The sequence below is a fragment of the Stegostoma tigrinum genome, chromosome 50 (assembly GCF_030684315.1).
Source record: "Stegostoma tigrinum isolate sSteTig4 chromosome 50, sSteTig4.hap1, whole genome shotgun sequence".
Classification (NCBI taxonomy): Eukaryota; Metazoa; Chordata; class Chondrichthyes; order Orectolobiformes; family Stegostomatidae; genus Stegostoma; species Stegostoma tigrinum.
Genome location: NC_081403.1, coordinates 663,151 through 680,650, shown reverse-complemented (window position 1 = coordinate 680,650; position 17,500 = coordinate 663,151). Strand labels below are relative to the sequence as shown.

Genomic DNA, 17,500 nt, shown 5'->3' with positions numbered 1-17,500 from the left:
GAGAGTGTGTGTGTATGAGAGAGTGAGTATGCACACATATCTGTGTGTGTGTGTGTGTGTGTGTGTGTGAGAGAGAGTGTGTGTGTGTGTATGAGAGAGTGAGTATGCACACATATCTGTGTGTGTGTGTGTGTATGAGAGAGTGAGTATGCACACATATCTGTGTGTGTGTGTGTGTGTGTGTGTGTGTGTGTGTGTGTGTGTGTGAGAGAGAGTGTGTGTGTGTATGAGAGAGTGAGTATGCACACATATCTGTGTGTGTGTGTGTGTGTGTGTGTGTGTGTGTATGAGAGAGAGAGTGTGTGTGTATGAGAGAGTGAGTATGCACACATATCTGTGTGTGTGTGTGTGTGTGTGTGTGTGTGTGAGAGAGAGTGTGTGTGTGTATGAGAGAGTGAGTATGCACACATTTCTGTCTGTGTGTGTGTGTGTGTGTGTGTGTGTGTGTGTCTGTGTGTGTGTGTGCCCATGCATGTGAGTGTGAGTGTATCTGTGTATGTCCACCCAGGGCGAGTTTCGCTCAGTGACAGAATTTTGATTGATTTATCAAGCCGGACCAGTTGTACGAGAGATAATGGAAACTGCAAATGCTGGAGAATCCAAGATAATAAAATGTGAGGCTGGATGAACACAGCAGGACAAGCAGCATCTGAGGAGCACAAAAGCTGACGTTTCGGGTCTAGACCCTTCATCAGAGAGAGGGATGGGGAGAGGAAACTGGAATAAATAGGGAGAGAGGGGGAGGCGGACCGAAGATGGAGAGTAAAGAAGATAGGTGGAGAGGAGAGTATAGGTGGGGAGGTAGGGAGGGGATAGGTCAGTCCAGGGAAGACGGACAGGTCAAGGAGGTGGGATGAGGTTAGTAGGTAGATGGGGGTGCGGCTTGAGGTGGGAGGAAGCGATGGGTGAGAGGAAGAACAGGTTAGGGAGGCAGGGACAGGTTGGACTGGTTTTGGGATGCAGTGGGTGGAGGGGAAGAGCTGGGCTGGTTGTGTGGTGCAATGGGGAGAGGGGATGAACTGGGCTGGTTTAGGGATGCAGTAGGGGAAGGGGAGATTTTGAAGCTTGTGAAGTCCACATTGATACCATTGGGCTGCAGGGTTCCCATGATACCAGTTGTACGTTCAGGATCTCCTGGGAAGCTACGCTTCAGAAAATGTTGGACTCAGTTAAGGAAGTAAATACGGAGCGTTCGAGATCTTGTAACTCAGGCGGAGTCAGCGTGGCTTCATCAAAGGGAAATTGTGTTGGAGTAATTTATTAAGAGGTTTTCCAAGCCACGACTGCCAGAGCAGATGAAGGGAAACCAGTAGATGTGTTGTATTTGGGCTTGAGAATGTGTTGGATAAATGAACTCATTAAAGCCAGAAGACAAGAGCCCACAGTTTTGGAGGCAGTAAATTGGTCTGGACAGACAGTGGGCTTGGGAGTTGGGGGGGAGCGGGGGTCTCCTTTCTCATGTTGTCTGTGCCTTGTGGGCTCCCACAGGGATCGGAGCTGGGACACAACTGTGTTCCAGTTGAGATTAACGTGAGGCAGGGAGGAAGCGAATGTGCTGTTTTCCCAGCTTTGCAGAGCCCACATAAAAGAAGTGGGAAGGCACGTTGTGGGGGGTGGGGGTGCTATAGGGAGAGACGGCAGGTTATGTTAAGTCGGGGGGGACATGTTTGTAAAGAGAGCATAGTGTGGGGTAAATGGGAAGATGTTCGTTTTGCAAAGGAGGCTGTAAAGTCAGAACATGATTGAAATGGAGAGAAATCAGCAGAAAGCTACAACAGGAAGGGACTGTGTGTGTGTGTGTGTGTGTGTGTGTGTGTGTGTGTGTGTGAGAGAGAGAGAGAGGGAGTGTGTGTGTGTGTGTGTGTGTGTGTGTGTGAGAGAGAGTTTGTGTGTGTGAGAGAGAGTGTCTGTGTATGTGTGTGTGTGTGTGTGTGAGTGTGTGTGTGTGAGAGAGTGTGTGTGTGTGTGTGAGAGAGAGTGTCTGTGTGTGTGTGTGTGAGAGAGAGTGTCTGTGTGTGTGTGTGTGTGTGTGTGAGAGAGAGTCTCTGTGTGTGTGTGTGAGAGAGAGAGAGAGAGAGAGAGAGAGAGAGAGAGAGAGAGAGAGAGAGAGAGAGTGTGTGTGTGTGTGTGTGTGTGTGTGTGCGCGCGCGAGAGAGAGAGAGCGTGTCAGTGTGTGTGTGAGAGAGAGTGTCTGTGTGTGAGAGAGAGTGTGTGTGTGTGTGTGTGAGAGAGTGTGTGTGTGTGTGTGAGAGTGTGTGTGTGAGAGAGAGGGAGTGTGTGTGTGCGCGAGAGACAGAGAGGGAGTGTGTGTGTGTGTGTGTGTGTGTGTGTGAGAGAGAGAGAGAGGGAGTGTGTGTGTGTGTGTGTGCGCGCGAGAGAGAGTGTCTGTGTGTGTGTGAGAGTGTGTGTGTGTGTGAGAGAGAGTGTCTGTGTGTGTGTGTGTGTGAGAGAGTGTCTGTGTGTGTCTGTGTGTGTGTGTGGGTGTGTGTGAGAGAGGGAGTGTGTGTGAGAGACAGAGAGAGAGAGGGAGTGTGTGTGTGTGAGAGAGAGAGAGAGAGAGTGTGTGTGTGTCTCTGTGTCTGTGTGTGTGTGTGTCTGTGTGTGTGTGTACGTGAGTGAGTGTGTGTGTGTGTGTGTGAGTGTGTGTGTGCATGTGAGTGTGTGTGTGAGAGTGTGAGTGAGACTGTGTGTGCGTGTGAGTGTGTGTGTGCATGTGAGTGTGTGCGTGAGTGTGAGAGTGTGTGCGTGTGAGAGTGTGTGAGTGAGAGTGTGTGAGTGAGAGTGTGTGTGTCAGTGTGAGAGTGTGAGTGTGAAAGAGAGTGTGTGTGTGCATGTGAGTGTGTGCGTGTGAGTGTGTGCGTGTGAGTGTGTGAGTGTGAGAGTGTGTGAGTGTGAGTGAGTGTGAGAGTGTGTGTGTGAGTGTGAGTGAGAGAGTGTGTGAGAGTGTGAGTGTGAGAGAGAGTGTGAGTGTGTGCGTGTGAGTGTGTGTGTGAGTGAGTGTGTGTGTGTGAGTGTGAGATTGTGTGAGTGTGAGAGTGTGTGAGAGTGAGTGTGAGAGTGTGTGTGTGAGTGTGTGTGTGTGAGTGTGTGTGTGTGAGTTTGTGTGTGTGAGTTTGTGTGTGTGAGTTTGTGTGTGTGAGTTTGTGTGTGTGAGAGTGTGAGTGTGAGTGAGAGTGTGTGTGAGTGAGAGTGTGATTGTGAGTGAGAGTGTGAGGAGAAACCTCTTCACCCAGACAGCGGTGGATATATGGAACGCTCTGCCCCAGGAGGCAGTGGAGGCCAACTCTCCGGATACTTTCAAGCAAGAGACGGTTGAGCTCTTAAAGAGAGTGGGATCAGGGGCTACGGGGATAAGGCAGGGACAGGGTACTGATTGTGGATGATCAGCCATGATCGTAACGAATGGTGGTGCTGGCTCCAAGGGCCGAATGGCCTACTCCTGCACCTGTAGTCTACCGTAAAGCATAGGCCCGATCTAAACGTTCAAATTGGAGCTCAGTCAACTTTTATACGATTAGGTCAGGACGTTCAAAAGTGAATTTGTGGGAGCAGGGGGGACATTGGCAGCCAATGGCACGGCTGGGAAATGGGATGCCTTCAAGAAAAAAATGAGGTGACGAGAGTTCGTGGTCTTGTTCGGCTGAAGGGCTGGTTGGGGTCGGGAATGCTGGATGCCTAAAGCTGGGCAGGACTTTTTCCGCTCAACGGTGAGGTCCCGGGGAGTGTTGCTGAACAGAGGGCGTTTTGCCAGGGGGTTGGGTGGTTTCTGGGAAGTAGGGGTCGCGGGTAGACAGGGCGGTGAGGAAGGGCTTCGGGGGCGCTTGCTCACTGCGTTGAGAGCAGGGAGTTGGGGAGGGTCATGTCGCGGCTACAGGAAGGATGCCGGGAAAGGGGTTCGGAAAAGGGATGTCGGAGGGTATGAGCTACAGGGAGATCCTGGGGGCTGTTTTCCCCGGAGCGTCGGAGGCTGAGGGGGTGACCCTTACAGAGGTTTATAAAACCATAGGGGGAATAGACAGGGTCTTTTTCCCAGGGTAGGGGGTTCCCGAACTAGAGGGGCACAGGTTTAAGGTGAGAGGGGAAAGATTTACAAGGGACCTTTCCTCATGCAGAGGCTGGTGCGTGTATGGAAGGAGCTGCCAGAGGACGTGCTGGGGGCTGGTACAGTTACAGCGTTTAAAAGGCATCTGGATGGGGATGTGGATGGGAAGGGTTTAGAGGGACAGGGGACCAAATGCTGGCAAATGGGACTGGACTAGTTTAGGATATCGGGGTCAGCATGGATGAGTTGGAGCGAAGGGTCTCCTTCTGTGCTGTACAGCTCTGTGACTCCCTCTCTTTTACTTCCTGGGGGTGAACCTCTCTCTCTTGGGGCTTGGGGGTGAGGCTCTCTTACTCTCGGACCCTGGCGGTCAGATTCTTTCTCTCTCTCTTGGGCCCTGGGGGACAGTCTCTCTCTCTCTCTCTCGGGCCCTGGGGGACAGTCTCTCTCTCTCTCTCTCTCTCTCTCTCTCGGGCCCTGGGGGACAGTCTCTCTCTCTCTCTCTCTCTCTCGGGCCCTGGGGGACAGTCTCTCTCGGTCTCGCGGACCCTGGGGGACAGTCTCTCTCTCTTGGCCCTGGGGGACAATCTCTCTCTGTCTCGCGGATACTGGGGGACAGTCTCTCTCTCTCTCGGGCCCTGGGGGACAGTTTCTCTCTCTTGGGCCCTGGGGGACAGTCTCTCTCTCTCTCTCGGGCTCTGGGGGACAGTCTCTCTCTGTCTCGCGGGCCCTGGGGGACAGTCTCTCTCTCTCTGGCCCTGGGGGACAGTCTCTCTCCCTCTCTCTCTCGGGCCCTGGGGGACAGTCTCTCTCTCTCTCGGGCCCTGGGGGACAGTCTGTCTGTCTGTCTCTCTGGCCCTGGGGGACAGTCTCTCTCTGTCTCGCGGACCCTGGGGGACAGTCTCTCTCGGTCTCGCGGACCCTGGGGGAGTGGGTGCACTGACCGTGTGCGTGTGGCCCAGTTCCAGGCCTGAGGGATGGAGACAGAGTTACACTCTGGCCTGCAGGACTCCGTGCTGACCAGGCCACACGTTAAACTGGTCCAGGATGTGGCGCTCCCAGACTGGGTCGCAGACAACTGGAGCCTCCTGGAGTCTTTCCAAGCGAAGGCCGGGGATCTACTCATCGCAACCTACCCCAAAGCAGGTGAGCGGCGGCGGGGAAGAGGGCCCCAGGGCATGGGTCCCAGGGCAGAGGAAGTGGGCGAGGGCATCAGGGCAGAGGGAGATGGAGAGTGCCCTGGAGCACAGGGAGAGGGAGAGGGCCCTGGGGCGGAGGGAGAGGTCCCTAGTTGGAGAGGGGAGAGGGAGGGGGAGGGTGAAGGGGTTCCAGGGTGGAGGGAGACGGCCCCAGGTTGGTGGCGACAGTGTGGCTGAATAATTGACTTTTTATGTTTGACATCATTATCTCCACTTTGTGTCTCCCTCTCCTCCCTTCCTCTCTCACTCCCTTTCCCTCCTCCCTCTCCCTCTCCCTCCCTCTCCCACACCCCCTCTCTCCCTCCGTCCCTCCCTCTGCAGGGACCACTTGGACACAGGAAATTGTCGATCTCATTAACCACGATGGTGATGAGGACATGTGTAAACGGGCTCCCGTCCACAATCGCATCCCCTTCCTGGAATTTTTCCCCACTCACTACAACCTTCCAAGCGGTGAGAGTCTCTGTCAGTGTCTCCCCCCAAGCCGCCCACACCCCCCGCGCCACCGTACCCCGGGGAGAGCCAGTGCCCCCACATTACCCCAGGGAGAATCAGTGCCCGCTCCCCCCCCCCCCGCCACCGACGTACCCTGGGGAGAGTCAGTGTCCCCCCCTGTACCCCGGGCAGAGTCAGTGTCCCCCCCCTGTACCCCGGGCAGAGTCAGTGTCCCCCACCCCGTACCCTGGGGAGAGTCAGTGTGACCCCCCCGTACCCCGGGGAGAGTGGGACGGGGGAGGATTACGGGTCTGGTCGCCTGGCCCATTGTAACCCTATCTGAGTTCACTGCAGGGCTCGAGCAGATCCAGAATATGGACTCACCTCGGATGATCAAAACCCACCTGCCTTTCCAACTCATTCCCAAATCCTTCTGGGAGCAGGATTGTAAGGTACGGGACTGAAGGGGGAGACACTGAGGGACGCAGGGAGAGTGCGGGAGACTGGGAGATGGATAGATATTTTTGGGGGGAGACATTGAGGGACACGGGGAGAGTGCGGGAGACTGGGAGATGGATAGATATTTGGGGGAGAGACACTGAGGGACACGGGGAGAGTGCGGGAGACTGGGAGATGGATAGATATTTGGGGGAGAGACACTGAGGGGCACGGGGAGAGTGCGGGAGACTGGGAGATGGATAGATATTTGGGGGGGAGACACTGAGGGACACGGGGAGAGTGCGGGAGACTGGGAGATGGGTCGATATTTGGGGGGGAGACACTGAGGGACACAGGGAGAGTGCGGGAGACTGGGAGATGGATAGATATTTGGGGGGGAGACACTGAGGGACATGGGGAGAGTGCGGGAGACTGGGAGATGGGTAGATATTTGGGGGGAGACACTGAGGGACATGGGGAGAGTGCGGGAGACTGGGAGATGGATAGATATTTGGGGGGAGACACTGAGGGACACGGGGAGAGTGCGGGAGACTGGGAGATGGATAGATATTTGTGTGGGGTGGTGGGGGGGGCGAAGCAGACTCTGAGGGGACTGATAAATACATCTTTCTCCCTGTTTCCAGGCAATTGTAGTCGCTCGAAATGCCAAGGATAACGTGGTCTCCTACTTCCATTTCCATCGGATGGATCAAGTGATGCCTCACCCTGGGACCTGGCAGGAATTCCTCCAAAAATTCATGGACGGGCAACGTGAGAGACATCGTTATCTACACTGTCCCCCCTGCCATCAACCACACTCTGGGCAGGGACCCCGCACAGGCTTAGATACAGCGTAAAGCTCCCTCTGCACTATCCCCCATCAAACACACTCTGGGCAGGGACCCCGCATGGGCTTATATACAGCGTAAAGCTCTCACTGCACTGTCCCCCATCAAACACACTCTGGGCAGGGACCCCGCATGGGCTTAGATACAGCGTAAAGCTCCCTTGACACCGTCCCCCATCAAACACACTCTGGACAGCGACAGGACGGGTTTAGTTGCAGCGTAAAGCTCCCTCTGCACTGTCCCCCATCAAACACACTCTGGGTAACGGCAGCACGGGTTTAGTTACAGCATGAAGCTCCCTCTGCACTGTGTTTGACCCAGTGGCCGTGGGTTTCACAGGGGAGCTGGATTGGGATCTGACTGTGCGATTTCGGTGTGTTCTAGTTTCTTGGGGCTCGTGGTACGACCATGCGAAGGGCTGGTGGGCAGCGAAGGAGAACCATCCAATCCTGTTCCTCTTTTATGAAGACATGAAGGAGGTAAAGATGGAGAGAGTGTGGGGAAGAACGAGTGTCGCAGGGTGTGAGAAAGAGAATGGGGGGGCAATCACACTGGGCGAGGCAGAGAGGGACGGAGGGCGAGGCGGAGGGTGAGGGAGAGGTGAGATTGAAGGTGAGGGGGAGTGAGCTCGAGGGGGAGAGAAGGTGTGCTCGAGGTGGAGGGAAGGTGTGCTCGAGGTGGAGGGAGGGCGAGGCGGAGGGGGACGGAGGGCGAGGCGGAGGGGTCGGAGGGTGAGATCAAAGGGGAGGGAGGGTGAGCTTGAGGGGGAGGGAGGGTGAGCTCGAGGTAGAGGGAAGGTGAGATCGAGGAGGAGGGAGGCTGAGCTCGAGGTGGAGGGAAGGTGAGATTGAGGGGGAGGGAGGGTGAGCTCGAGGGGGAAGGAGGGTGAGCTCGAGGGGGAAGGAGGGTGAGCTCGAGGGGGAGGGAGGGTGAGCTCGAGGTGGAGGGAAGGTGAGATCGAGGGGGAGGGAGGGTGAGCTCGAGGAGGAGGGAAGGTGAGCTCGAGGTGGAGGGAGGGCGAGGCGGAGGGGGACGGAGGGCGAGGCGGAGGGGTCGGAGGGTGAGATCAAAGGGGAGGGAGGGTGAGGGAGGGTGAGCTTGAGGTAGAGGGAAGGTGAGATCGAGGAGGAGGGAGGGTGAGCTCGAGGTGGAGGGAAGGTGAGATCGAGGGGGAGGGAGGGTGAGCTCGAGGGGGACGGAGGGTGAGCTCGAGGGGGACGGAGGGTGAGCTCGAGGGGGAGGGAAGGTGAGATCGAGGGGGAGGGAAGGTGAGATCGAGGGGGAGGGAGGGTGAGCTTGAGGAGGAGGGAAGGTGTGCTCGAGGGGGACGGAGGGCGAGGCGGAGGGGGACGGAGGGTGAGATCGAAAGCGAGGGAGGGTGAGATCGGGGAAGAGGGAGGGTGAGCTCGAGGGGGAGGGAAGGTGAACTCTAAGGGGAGGGAGGGTGAGCTCGAGGGGGAGGGAGGGTGAGCTCGAGGGGGATGGAGGGTGAGCTCGAGGGGGATGGAGGGTGAACTCTAAGGGGAGGGAGGGTGAGCTCGAGGGGGATGGAGGGTGAACTCTAAGGGGAGGGAGGGTGAGCTCGAGGGGGAGGGAGGGTGAACTCTAAGGGGAGGGAGGGTGAGATCGAGGGGGAGGGAGTGCGAGAGGCAAAGTGAGAGGGAGGTAGATATCTCAGGGTCGGGTTGTTCTCTCCCTCTCTCCCTGAGCCTGGATGGTCCCTCTGACTGACCCCTGACAGACCCTCTCCCTGACCTTGGACGGACCATCTCCCTCACCCCGAAGCCTGGGCGGACCCTCTCCCTGATCCCTGACTCTGGATGGACCCTCACCCTGGCCCCTGACGTACTCTCTCTGACCCCTGGCCTTGGACAGGCCCTAATCCCTGACCCCGGAAGACACTCTCCCAGGGGCTTCTCCCTGGACAGACCCTTTCCCTGCCCTTGACCCTGGACGGATCCTCTCTCTAAACCCTGAGCCCTGAACCTGGACAGACCCTCTCTCTGACCCTTGATCCTGGATGGACCCTCTCTCTGACCCTTGATCCTGGACGGACCCTGTCTCTGACCCTTGATCCTGGACGGACCCTGTCTCTGATCCCTGATCCTGGACGGACCCTCTCTCTGACCCCTAACTGTGTTCGCACCCTCTACCTGATCCCTGAGCCTGGGCGGACCCACTCTCTGATCCCTGATCCTGGACGGACCCTCTCTCTGAACCCTGAGCCCGGGTGGACCCTCTCTCTGACCCCTAACCGTGGACGCACCCTCTACCTGATCCCTGACCCTGGATGGACCCTCCACCTGATCCCTGAGCCTGGATGGACCCTCTCTCTGATCCCCGATCCTGGACAGTCTCTCTCTGATCCCTGAGCCCGGCCGGACCCTCTCTCTGACCCCTGACCACGTACAGACCCTCTCCCTGACCCCGGGGACTCTAACCCATCTCTCCTTTGCTTCTCCCCACCTAGAACCCCAGGCGGGAGATCCAGAAGGTGGCCCAGTTCATGGGGAAGGTTCTGGAAGACGACATCCTGGAGAAGATTGTCCATCTCTCCACCTTCCAGGTGATGAAGGACAACCCAATGACCAATTACACCACGTTGCCGAGCAACATCATGAACCAATCCATCTCCAGGTTCATGAGGAAAGGTGTGTTCTCACTCCAGGGGGAAGGGCGGGGGTCAGAGGTCAGAGGGCTGTTGTGGGGCGGGGGTTGGGGCTCATGGAAATCGATCTGTCGGCCACTTGACGTTCAATGGTGTCCCCATCACTGAATCCCCCTCCCCCCACCCCCCCAACCATCAACATCCTAGGGGTCCCATTGAGCAGAACCTGACCCGGGACGCCCAGCCCCAGATCAAGTGGCTACAGGAGCAGGTCAGAGGCTGGGAATCCTGCAGCGAGTAACTCCCGTCCTGACTCACTCCCCGCAAAGTCTGTCCCACCGTCCACCAGACAGGAGCAGGGAGGGAAGGTTCCCCACTTGGCCTGGACAGGGGGCAGTTCCGACAGCACTCGAGCAGCTTGACACCCTCCAGGGACAGAGCAGTGCCCCCCCCAGCTCGAGCGAGACACTGACCTCGCACGCCCCCCCACCCCCCCAAAACACAGCGATGAGGGGGCGTACTGTCTGCAGCGACTCACTGAGGCGCTCTCTGCGGGATAACAAGGGGGACGTGAGCCTGAAGAAGGACAAGTGGGTGGAGGGGGACAGTCTTCTCGTATCACTTCCCCCTCAACGATATCTCCATCTCTCCCTCCCTCCCTCCCCCTGTCTCCCACTATCTCTCCCTCCCTCCTCCTGTCTCCCACTATCTCTCCCTCCCTCCTCCTGTCTCCCACTATCTCTCCCTCCCCCTGTCTCGCACTATCTCTCCATCTCCCTGTCTCCCACAATCTCTCCCTCCCCCGCCGTTCCCCTGTCGCCCACTACCGCTCTCTCTCCCTCCCTCCCCCTGTCTCCCACTACCTCTCTCTCACCCCCTCCCTCCCAGGTGAGGTTGGAGACTGGAAGAACCACTTCACAGTGGCTGAGAACGAACATTTTGATGAACATTACGAGAGAGAGATGGCTCTGTGCTCGATAGCGTTTCGCCAGGTCCTGTAATCAGGGCGATAGAGCTCGAACTATCTCTGAATAAAATTCCTAAGAAGACTGAAACGGGAGCTTGATTATTTCATGTCAGTCAGGGCGCTAAGGCAATGCAGCAGCCTGACAAAGGGGTCTTCGCTGTTGCTGGAACAGGGCAGTGTGAGGGGGGGTGCGGTGTTGAGGTGGAACTGGACAAATATCTCCCTGAGAGAGAGAGGTGGGGGTACTGAGAGACACCAGTCAGTGTACAGATATCTCCCTGAGAGAGAGAGAGAGAGAGGGGACTGAGAGACACCAGTCAGTGTACAGATATCTCCCTGAGAGAGAGAGGGGGAGGACTGAGAGACACCAGTCAGTGTACAGATATCTCCCTGAGAGAGAGAGGGGGAACTGAGAGACACCAGTCAGTGTACAGATATCTCCCTGAGAGAGAGAGAGAGGGGGGACTGAGAGACACCAGTCAGTGTACAGATATCTCCCTGAGAGAGAGAGAGGGGACTGAGAGACACCAGTCAGTGTACAGATATCTCCCTGAAAGAGAGAGAGAGGGGGGACTGAGAGACACCAGTCAGTGTACAGATATCTCCCTGAGAGAGAGAGGGGGGGGTACTGAGAGACACCAGTCAGTGTACAGATATCTCCCTGAGAGAGAGAGAGAGAGGGGACTGAGAGACACCAGTCAGTGTACAGATATCTCCCTGAGAGAGAGAGAGAGAGGGGACTGAGAGACACCAGTCAGTGTACAGATATCTCCCTGAGAGAGAGAGAGGGTGGACTGAGAGACACCAGTGTACAGATATCTCCCTGAGAGAGAGAGAGAGAGGGGACTGAGAGACACCAGTCAGTGTACAGATATCTCCCTGAGAGAGAGAGAGAGAGAGGGGACTGAGAGACACCAGTCAGTGTACAGATATCTCCCTGAGAGAGAGAGAGGGGGGACTGAGAGACACCAGTCAGTGTACAGATATCTCCCTGAGAGAGAGAGAGAGGGGACTGAGAGACACCAGTCAGTGTACAGATATCTCCCTGAGAGAGAGAGGGGGGACTGAGAGACACCAGTCAGTGTACAGATATCTCCCTGAGAGAGAGAGAGAGGGGACTGAGAGACACCAGTCAGTGTACAGATATCTCCCTGAGAGAGAGAGAGAGAGGGGGGACTGAGAGACACCAGTCAGTGTACAGATATCTCCCTGAGAGAGGGGGGACTGAGAGACACCAGTCAGTGTACAGATATCTCCCTGAGAGAGGGGGGACTGAGAGACACCAGTCAGTGTACAGATATCTCCCTGAGAGAGAGAGAGGGGGGACTGAGAGACACCAGTCAGTGTACAGATATCTCCCTGAGAGAGAGAGAGGCGGGGGACTGTCGGAGGGTCAGTGCTGAGGGAGCCGACGCTGTCGGAGGCTCAGCGCTGACGGAGCGGGCACTGTCGGAGGGTCAGCGCTGAGGGAGCGGGCGCTGTCGGAGGGTCAGTGCTGAGGGAGCAGGTGCTGTCGGAGGGTCAGTGCTGAGGGAGCGGGCTCTGTCGGAGGGTCAGTGCTGAGGGAGCGGGCTCTGTCGGAGGGTCAGTGCTGAGGGAGCGGGCGCTGTCGGAGGGTCAGTGCTGAGGGAGCGGGCTCTGTCGGAGGGTCAGTGCTGAGGGAGCGGGCTCTGTCGGAGGGTCAGTGCTGAGGGAGCGGGCGCTGTCGGAGGGTCAGTGCTGAGGGAGCGGGCTCTGTCGGAGGGTCAGTGCTGAGGGAGCGGGCGCTGTCGGAGGGTCAGTGCTGAGGGAGCGGGCTCTGTCGGAGGGTCAGTGCTGAGGGAGCGGGCGCTGTCGGAGGGTCAGTGCTGAGGGAGCGGGCTCTGTCGGAGGGTCAGTGCTGAGGGAGCGGGCGCTGTCGGAGGGTCAGTGCTGAGGGAGCGGGCGCTGTCGGAGGGTCAGTGCTGAGGGAGCGGGCGCTGTCGGAGGGTCAGTGCTGAGGGAGCGGGCTCTGTCGGAGGGTCAGTGCTGAGGGAGTGGGCACTGTCGGAGGGTCAGTGCTGAGGGAGCGGGCACTGTCGGAGGGTCAGTGCTGAGGGAGCGGGCTCTGTCGGAGGGTCAGTGCTGAGGGAGCGGGCGCTGTCGGAGGGTCAGTGCTGAGGGAGTGGGCGCTGTCGGAGGGTCAGTGCTGAGGGAGCGGGCGCTGTCGGAGGGTCAGTGCTGAGGGAGTGGGCGCTGTCGGAGGGTCAGTGCTGAGGGAGCAGGTGCCGTCGGAGGGTCAGCGCCGAAGGAGGGGGCGCTGTCAGAGGGTCAGCGCTGAGGGAGCGGGCGCTGTCGGGGGTGTCAGTGATGGACTGGGACACTGTCGGGGGGACAGTGATGGACTGGGACACTGTCGGGGGGACAGTGATGGACTGGGACACTGTCGGGGGGTCAGTGATGGACTGGGACACTGTCGGGAGGGTCAGTGATGGACTGGGACACTGTCGGGGGGTCAGTGATGGACTGGGACACTGTCGGGGGGTCAGTGATGGACTGGGACACTGTCGGGGGGGTCAGTGACGGACTGGGACACTGTCGGGGGGGACAGTGACGGACTGGGACACTGTCGGGGGGGACAGTGATGGACTGGGACACTGTCGGGGGGTCAGTGATAGACTGGGACACTGTCGGGGGGTCAGTGATGGACTGGGACACTGTCGAGGTGTCAGTGATGGACTGGGACACTGTCGGGGGGACAGTGATGGACTGGGACACTGTCAGGGGGTCAGTGATGGACTGGGACACTGTCGGGGGGGTCAGTGATGGACTGGGACACTGTCGGGGGGACAGTGATGGACTGGGACACTGTCGGCGGGTCAGTGATGCACTGGGACACTGTCGGGGGGTCAGTGATGAACTGGGACACTGTCGGGAGGGTCAGTGATGGACTGGGACACTGTCGGGGGGTCAGTGATGAACTGGGACACTGTCGGGGGGACAGTGATGGACTGGGACACTGTCGGGGGGGTCAGTGATGGACTGGGACACTGTCGGGGGTGTCAGTGATGGACTGGGACACTGTCGGGGGGACAGTGATGAACTGGGACACTGTCGGGGGGTCAGTGATGGACTGGGACACTGTCGGGGGGGTCAGTGATGGACTGGGACACTGTCGGGGGGTCAGTGATGGACTGGGACACTGTCGGGGGGTCAGTGATGGACTGGGACACTGTCGGGAGGGTCAGTGATGGACTGGGACACTGTCGGGGGGACAGTGATGGACTCGGACACTGTCGGGGGGACAGTGATGGACTCGGACACTGTCGGGGGGTCAGTGATGGACTGGGACACTGTCGGGGGGTCAGTGATGGACTGGGACACTGTCGCGGGGTCAGTGATGGACTGGGACACTGTCGAGGGGACAGTGATGGACTGGGACACTGTCGGGGGGTCAGTGATGGACTGGGACACTGTCGGGGGGTCAGTGATGGACTGGGACACTGTCGGGAGGGTCAGTGATGGACTGGGACACTGTCGGGGGGGACAGTGATGGACTGGGACACTGTCGGGGGGACAGTGATGGACTGGGACACTGTCGGGGGGGACAGTGATGGACTGGGACACTGTCGGGGGGGACAGTGATGGACTGGGACACTGTCGGGGGGACAGTGATGGACTGGGACACTGTCGGGGGGGACAGTGATGGACTGGGACACTGTCGGGGGGGACAGTGACGGACTGGGACACTGTCGGGGGGACAGTGATGGACTGGGACACTGTCGGGGGGGTCAGTGACGGACTGGGACACTGTAGGAGGGTCAGTGCTGAGGGAGCAGGTGCCGTCGGAGGGTCAGTGCTGAGGGAGCGGGCTCTGTCAGAGGGTCAGCGCCGAAGGAGGGGGCACTGTCGGAGGGTCAGCGCTGAGGGAGCGGGCGCTGTCGGGGGTGTCAGTGATGGACTGGGACACTGTCGGGAGGGTCAGTGATGGACTGGGGCACTGTCGGGAGGGTCAGTGATGGACTGGGACACTGTCGGGGGGGTCAGTGATGGACTGGGACACTGTCGGGGGGTCAGTGACGGACTGGGACACTGTCGGGGGGGACAGTGACGGACTGGGACACTGTCGGGGGGACAGTGACGGACTGGGACACTGTCGGGGGGTCAGTGATGAACTGGGACACTGTCGGGGGGACAGTGATGGACTGGGACACTGTCGGCGGGTCAGTGATGCACTGGGACACTGTCGGGGGGTCAGTGATGAACTGGGACACTGTCGGGGGGTCAGTGATGGACTGGGACACTGTCGGGGGGTCAGCGATAGACTGGGACACTGTCGGGGGGACAGTGATGGACTGGGACACTGTCGGGGGGTCAGTGATGGACTGGGACACTGTCGGGGGGTCAGTGATAGACTGGGACACTGTCGGGGGGACAGTGATGGACTGGGACACTGTCGGGGGGTCAGTGATGGACTGGGACACTGTCGGGGGGTCAGTGACGGACTGGGACACTGTCGGGAGGGTCAGTGATGGACTGGGACACTGTCGGGGGGACAGTGATGGTCTGGGACACTGTCGGGGGGACAGTGATGGTCTGGGACACTGTCGGGGGGGTCAGTGATGGACTGGGACACTGTCGGGGTGTCAGTGACGGACTGGGACACTGTCGGGGGGACAGTGACGGACTGGGACACTGTCGGGGGGACAGTGATGGACTGGGACACTGTCGGGGGGTCAGTGACGGACTGGGCACTGTCGGGGGGACAGTGGTGGACTGGGACACTGTCGGGGGGGTCAGTGATGGACTGGGACACTGTCGGGGGGTCAGTGATGGACTGGGACACTGTCGGGGGGTCAGTGACGGACTGGGACACTGTCGGGGGGGTCAGTGATGGACTGGGGCACTGTCGGGGGGTCAGTGATGGACTGGGGCACTGTCGGGGGGTCAGTGATGGACTGGGACACTGTCGGGGTGTCAGTGATGGACTGGGACACTGTCGGGGGGACAGTGACGGACTGGGACACTGTCGGGGTGTCAGTGATGGACTGGGACACTGTCGGGGGTTCAGTGATGGACTGGGACACTGTCGGGGGGTCAGTGATGGACTGGGACACTGTCGAGGTGTCAGTGATGGACTGGGACACTGTCGGGGGGTCAGTGATGGACTGGGACACTGTCGGGGGTTCAGTGATGGACTGGGACACTGTCGGGGGGGACAGTGATGGACTGGGACACTGTCGGGGGGTCAGTGATGGACTGGGACACTGTCGGGGGGTCAGTGATGGACTGGGACACTGTCGGGGGTTCAGTGATGGACTGGGACACTGTCGGGGGGGTCAGTGACGGACTGGGACACTGTCGGGGTGTCAGTGACGGACTGGGACACTGTCGGGGGGACAGTGACGGACTGGGACACTGTCGGGGGGACAGTGATGGACTGGGACACTGTCGGGGGGACAGTGACGGACTGGGACACTGTCGGGGTGTCAGTGATGGACTGGGACACTGTCGGGGGTTCAGTGATGGACTGGGACACTGTCGGGGGGGACAGTGATGGACTGGGACACTGTCGAGGTGTCAGTGATGGACTGGGACACTGTCGGGGGGTCAGTGATGGACTGGGACACTGTCGGGGGGGACAGTGATGGACTGGGACACTGTCGGGGGGGTCAGTGATGGACTGGGACACTGTCGGGGGGTCAGTGATGGACTGGGACACTGTCGGGAGGTCAGTGACGGACTGGGACACTGTCGGGGGGGTCAGTGATGGACTGGGACACTGTCGAGGTGTCAGTGATGGACTGGGACACTGTCGGGAGGTCAGTGACGGACTGGGACACTGTCGAGGTGTCAGTGATGGACTGGGACACTGTCGGGGTGTCAGTGATGAACTGGGACACTGTCGAGGTGTCAGTGATGGACTGGGACACTGTCGGGGGGTCAGTGATGGACTGGGACACTGTCGGGGGGGTCAGTGATGGACTGGGACACTGTCGGGGGGTCAGTGATGGACTGGGACACTGTCGGGGGGACAGTGATGGACTGGGACACTGTCGGGGGGGACAGTGATGGACTGGGACACTGTCGGGGGGTCAGTGATGGACTGGGACACTGTCGGGGGGGTCAGTGATGGACTGGGACACTGTCGGGGGGTCAGTGATGGACTGGGACACTGTCGGGGGGGGTCAGTGATGGACTGGGACACTGTCGGGGGGTCAGTGATGGACTGGGACACTGTCGGGGGGTGGTGGGGTGTGGAAAAGGTGAACCGTCTCATGTTGAGTGAGACATCATGAGCGGGAGGGAAGGGCCGTGATGCTTCAGGGAATCGCACTGAGCCGTAAGGTCCAGAGTGCGGACACCGTCCCATGATCCCCTGGGACATGGTCAATCTGTCAGGTCACATGACTCACTGACCCTCAGCAAATCGGTCACCGTCCACTGGGCACTCTGTTCAGGTCCAATAAATGCCCATTCACCTCTCACCATCGGATCCTGGCCTCTGTCGTTCTCTCTGGCTTACAGTGTAGAGGGAGCTTTACCCTGTATCTAACGCCGTGCTGTCCCTGTCCCTGGGAGGGTTTGATGGAGGCAGGCGGGATGACAGTGTAGAGGAAGCTTTACTTCTGCAGATATCCAACAGACTCTCTCTCTCTTTCTCTCTGTCCCTGTCTCTCCCTCTCTCTCTGTCCCTGTCTCTCTGTCTGTCCCTGTCTCTCTCTCTGTCCCTGTCTCTCTCTCTCTCTCTCTGTCCCCGTCTCTCTCTCTGTCCCTGTCTCTCTCCCTCTGTCCCTGTATTTCTGTCTCTCTCTCTCTCCCTCTGTCTCTCTCTCTCTCTGTCACTCTCTCTCCCTCTGTCTCACTCTCTCTGTCCCTGTCTCACTCTCTCTGTCCCTGTCTCTCTCTCTCTCTCTGTCCCTGTCTCTCTCTCTCTCTGTCCCTGTCTCTCTCCCTCTCTCTGTCCCTGTCTCTCTCTCTTCCTCTGTCTCTCTCTCTCTCTGT

General features: G+C 58.8%; 1 protein-coding gene across 7 annotated transcripts in view; it reads left to right on the top strand.

Moving 5' to 3' along the window:
- The window catches only part of LOC125450361 (sulfotransferase 1C2-like), a 51,894-nt gene that overhangs the window by 21,635 nt on the left and 12,759 nt on the right, over positions 1-17,500 (top strand). For 3 of the 7 annotated variants that reach the window (XM_059643297.1, XM_059643296.1, XM_059643295.1), the window contains 5 exons: positions 5,563-5,694; positions 6,031-6,128; positions 6,759-6,885; positions 7,347-7,441; positions 9,433-9,613. In XM_059643297.1, coding sequence (XP_059499280.1) covers positions 5,563-5,694; positions 6,031-6,128; positions 6,759-6,885; positions 7,347-7,441; positions 9,433-9,613 — 633 coding nt within the window. Of the gene's footprint in view, positions 1-5,004; positions 5,189-5,562; positions 5,695-6,030; positions 6,129-6,758; positions 6,886-7,346; positions 7,442-9,432; positions 9,614-10,458; positions 10,626-17,500 lie in introns of those variants that run through there. The other 4 variants (XM_059643302.1, XM_059643300.1, XM_059643299.1 and 1 more) reach the window with 4 other exon arrangements.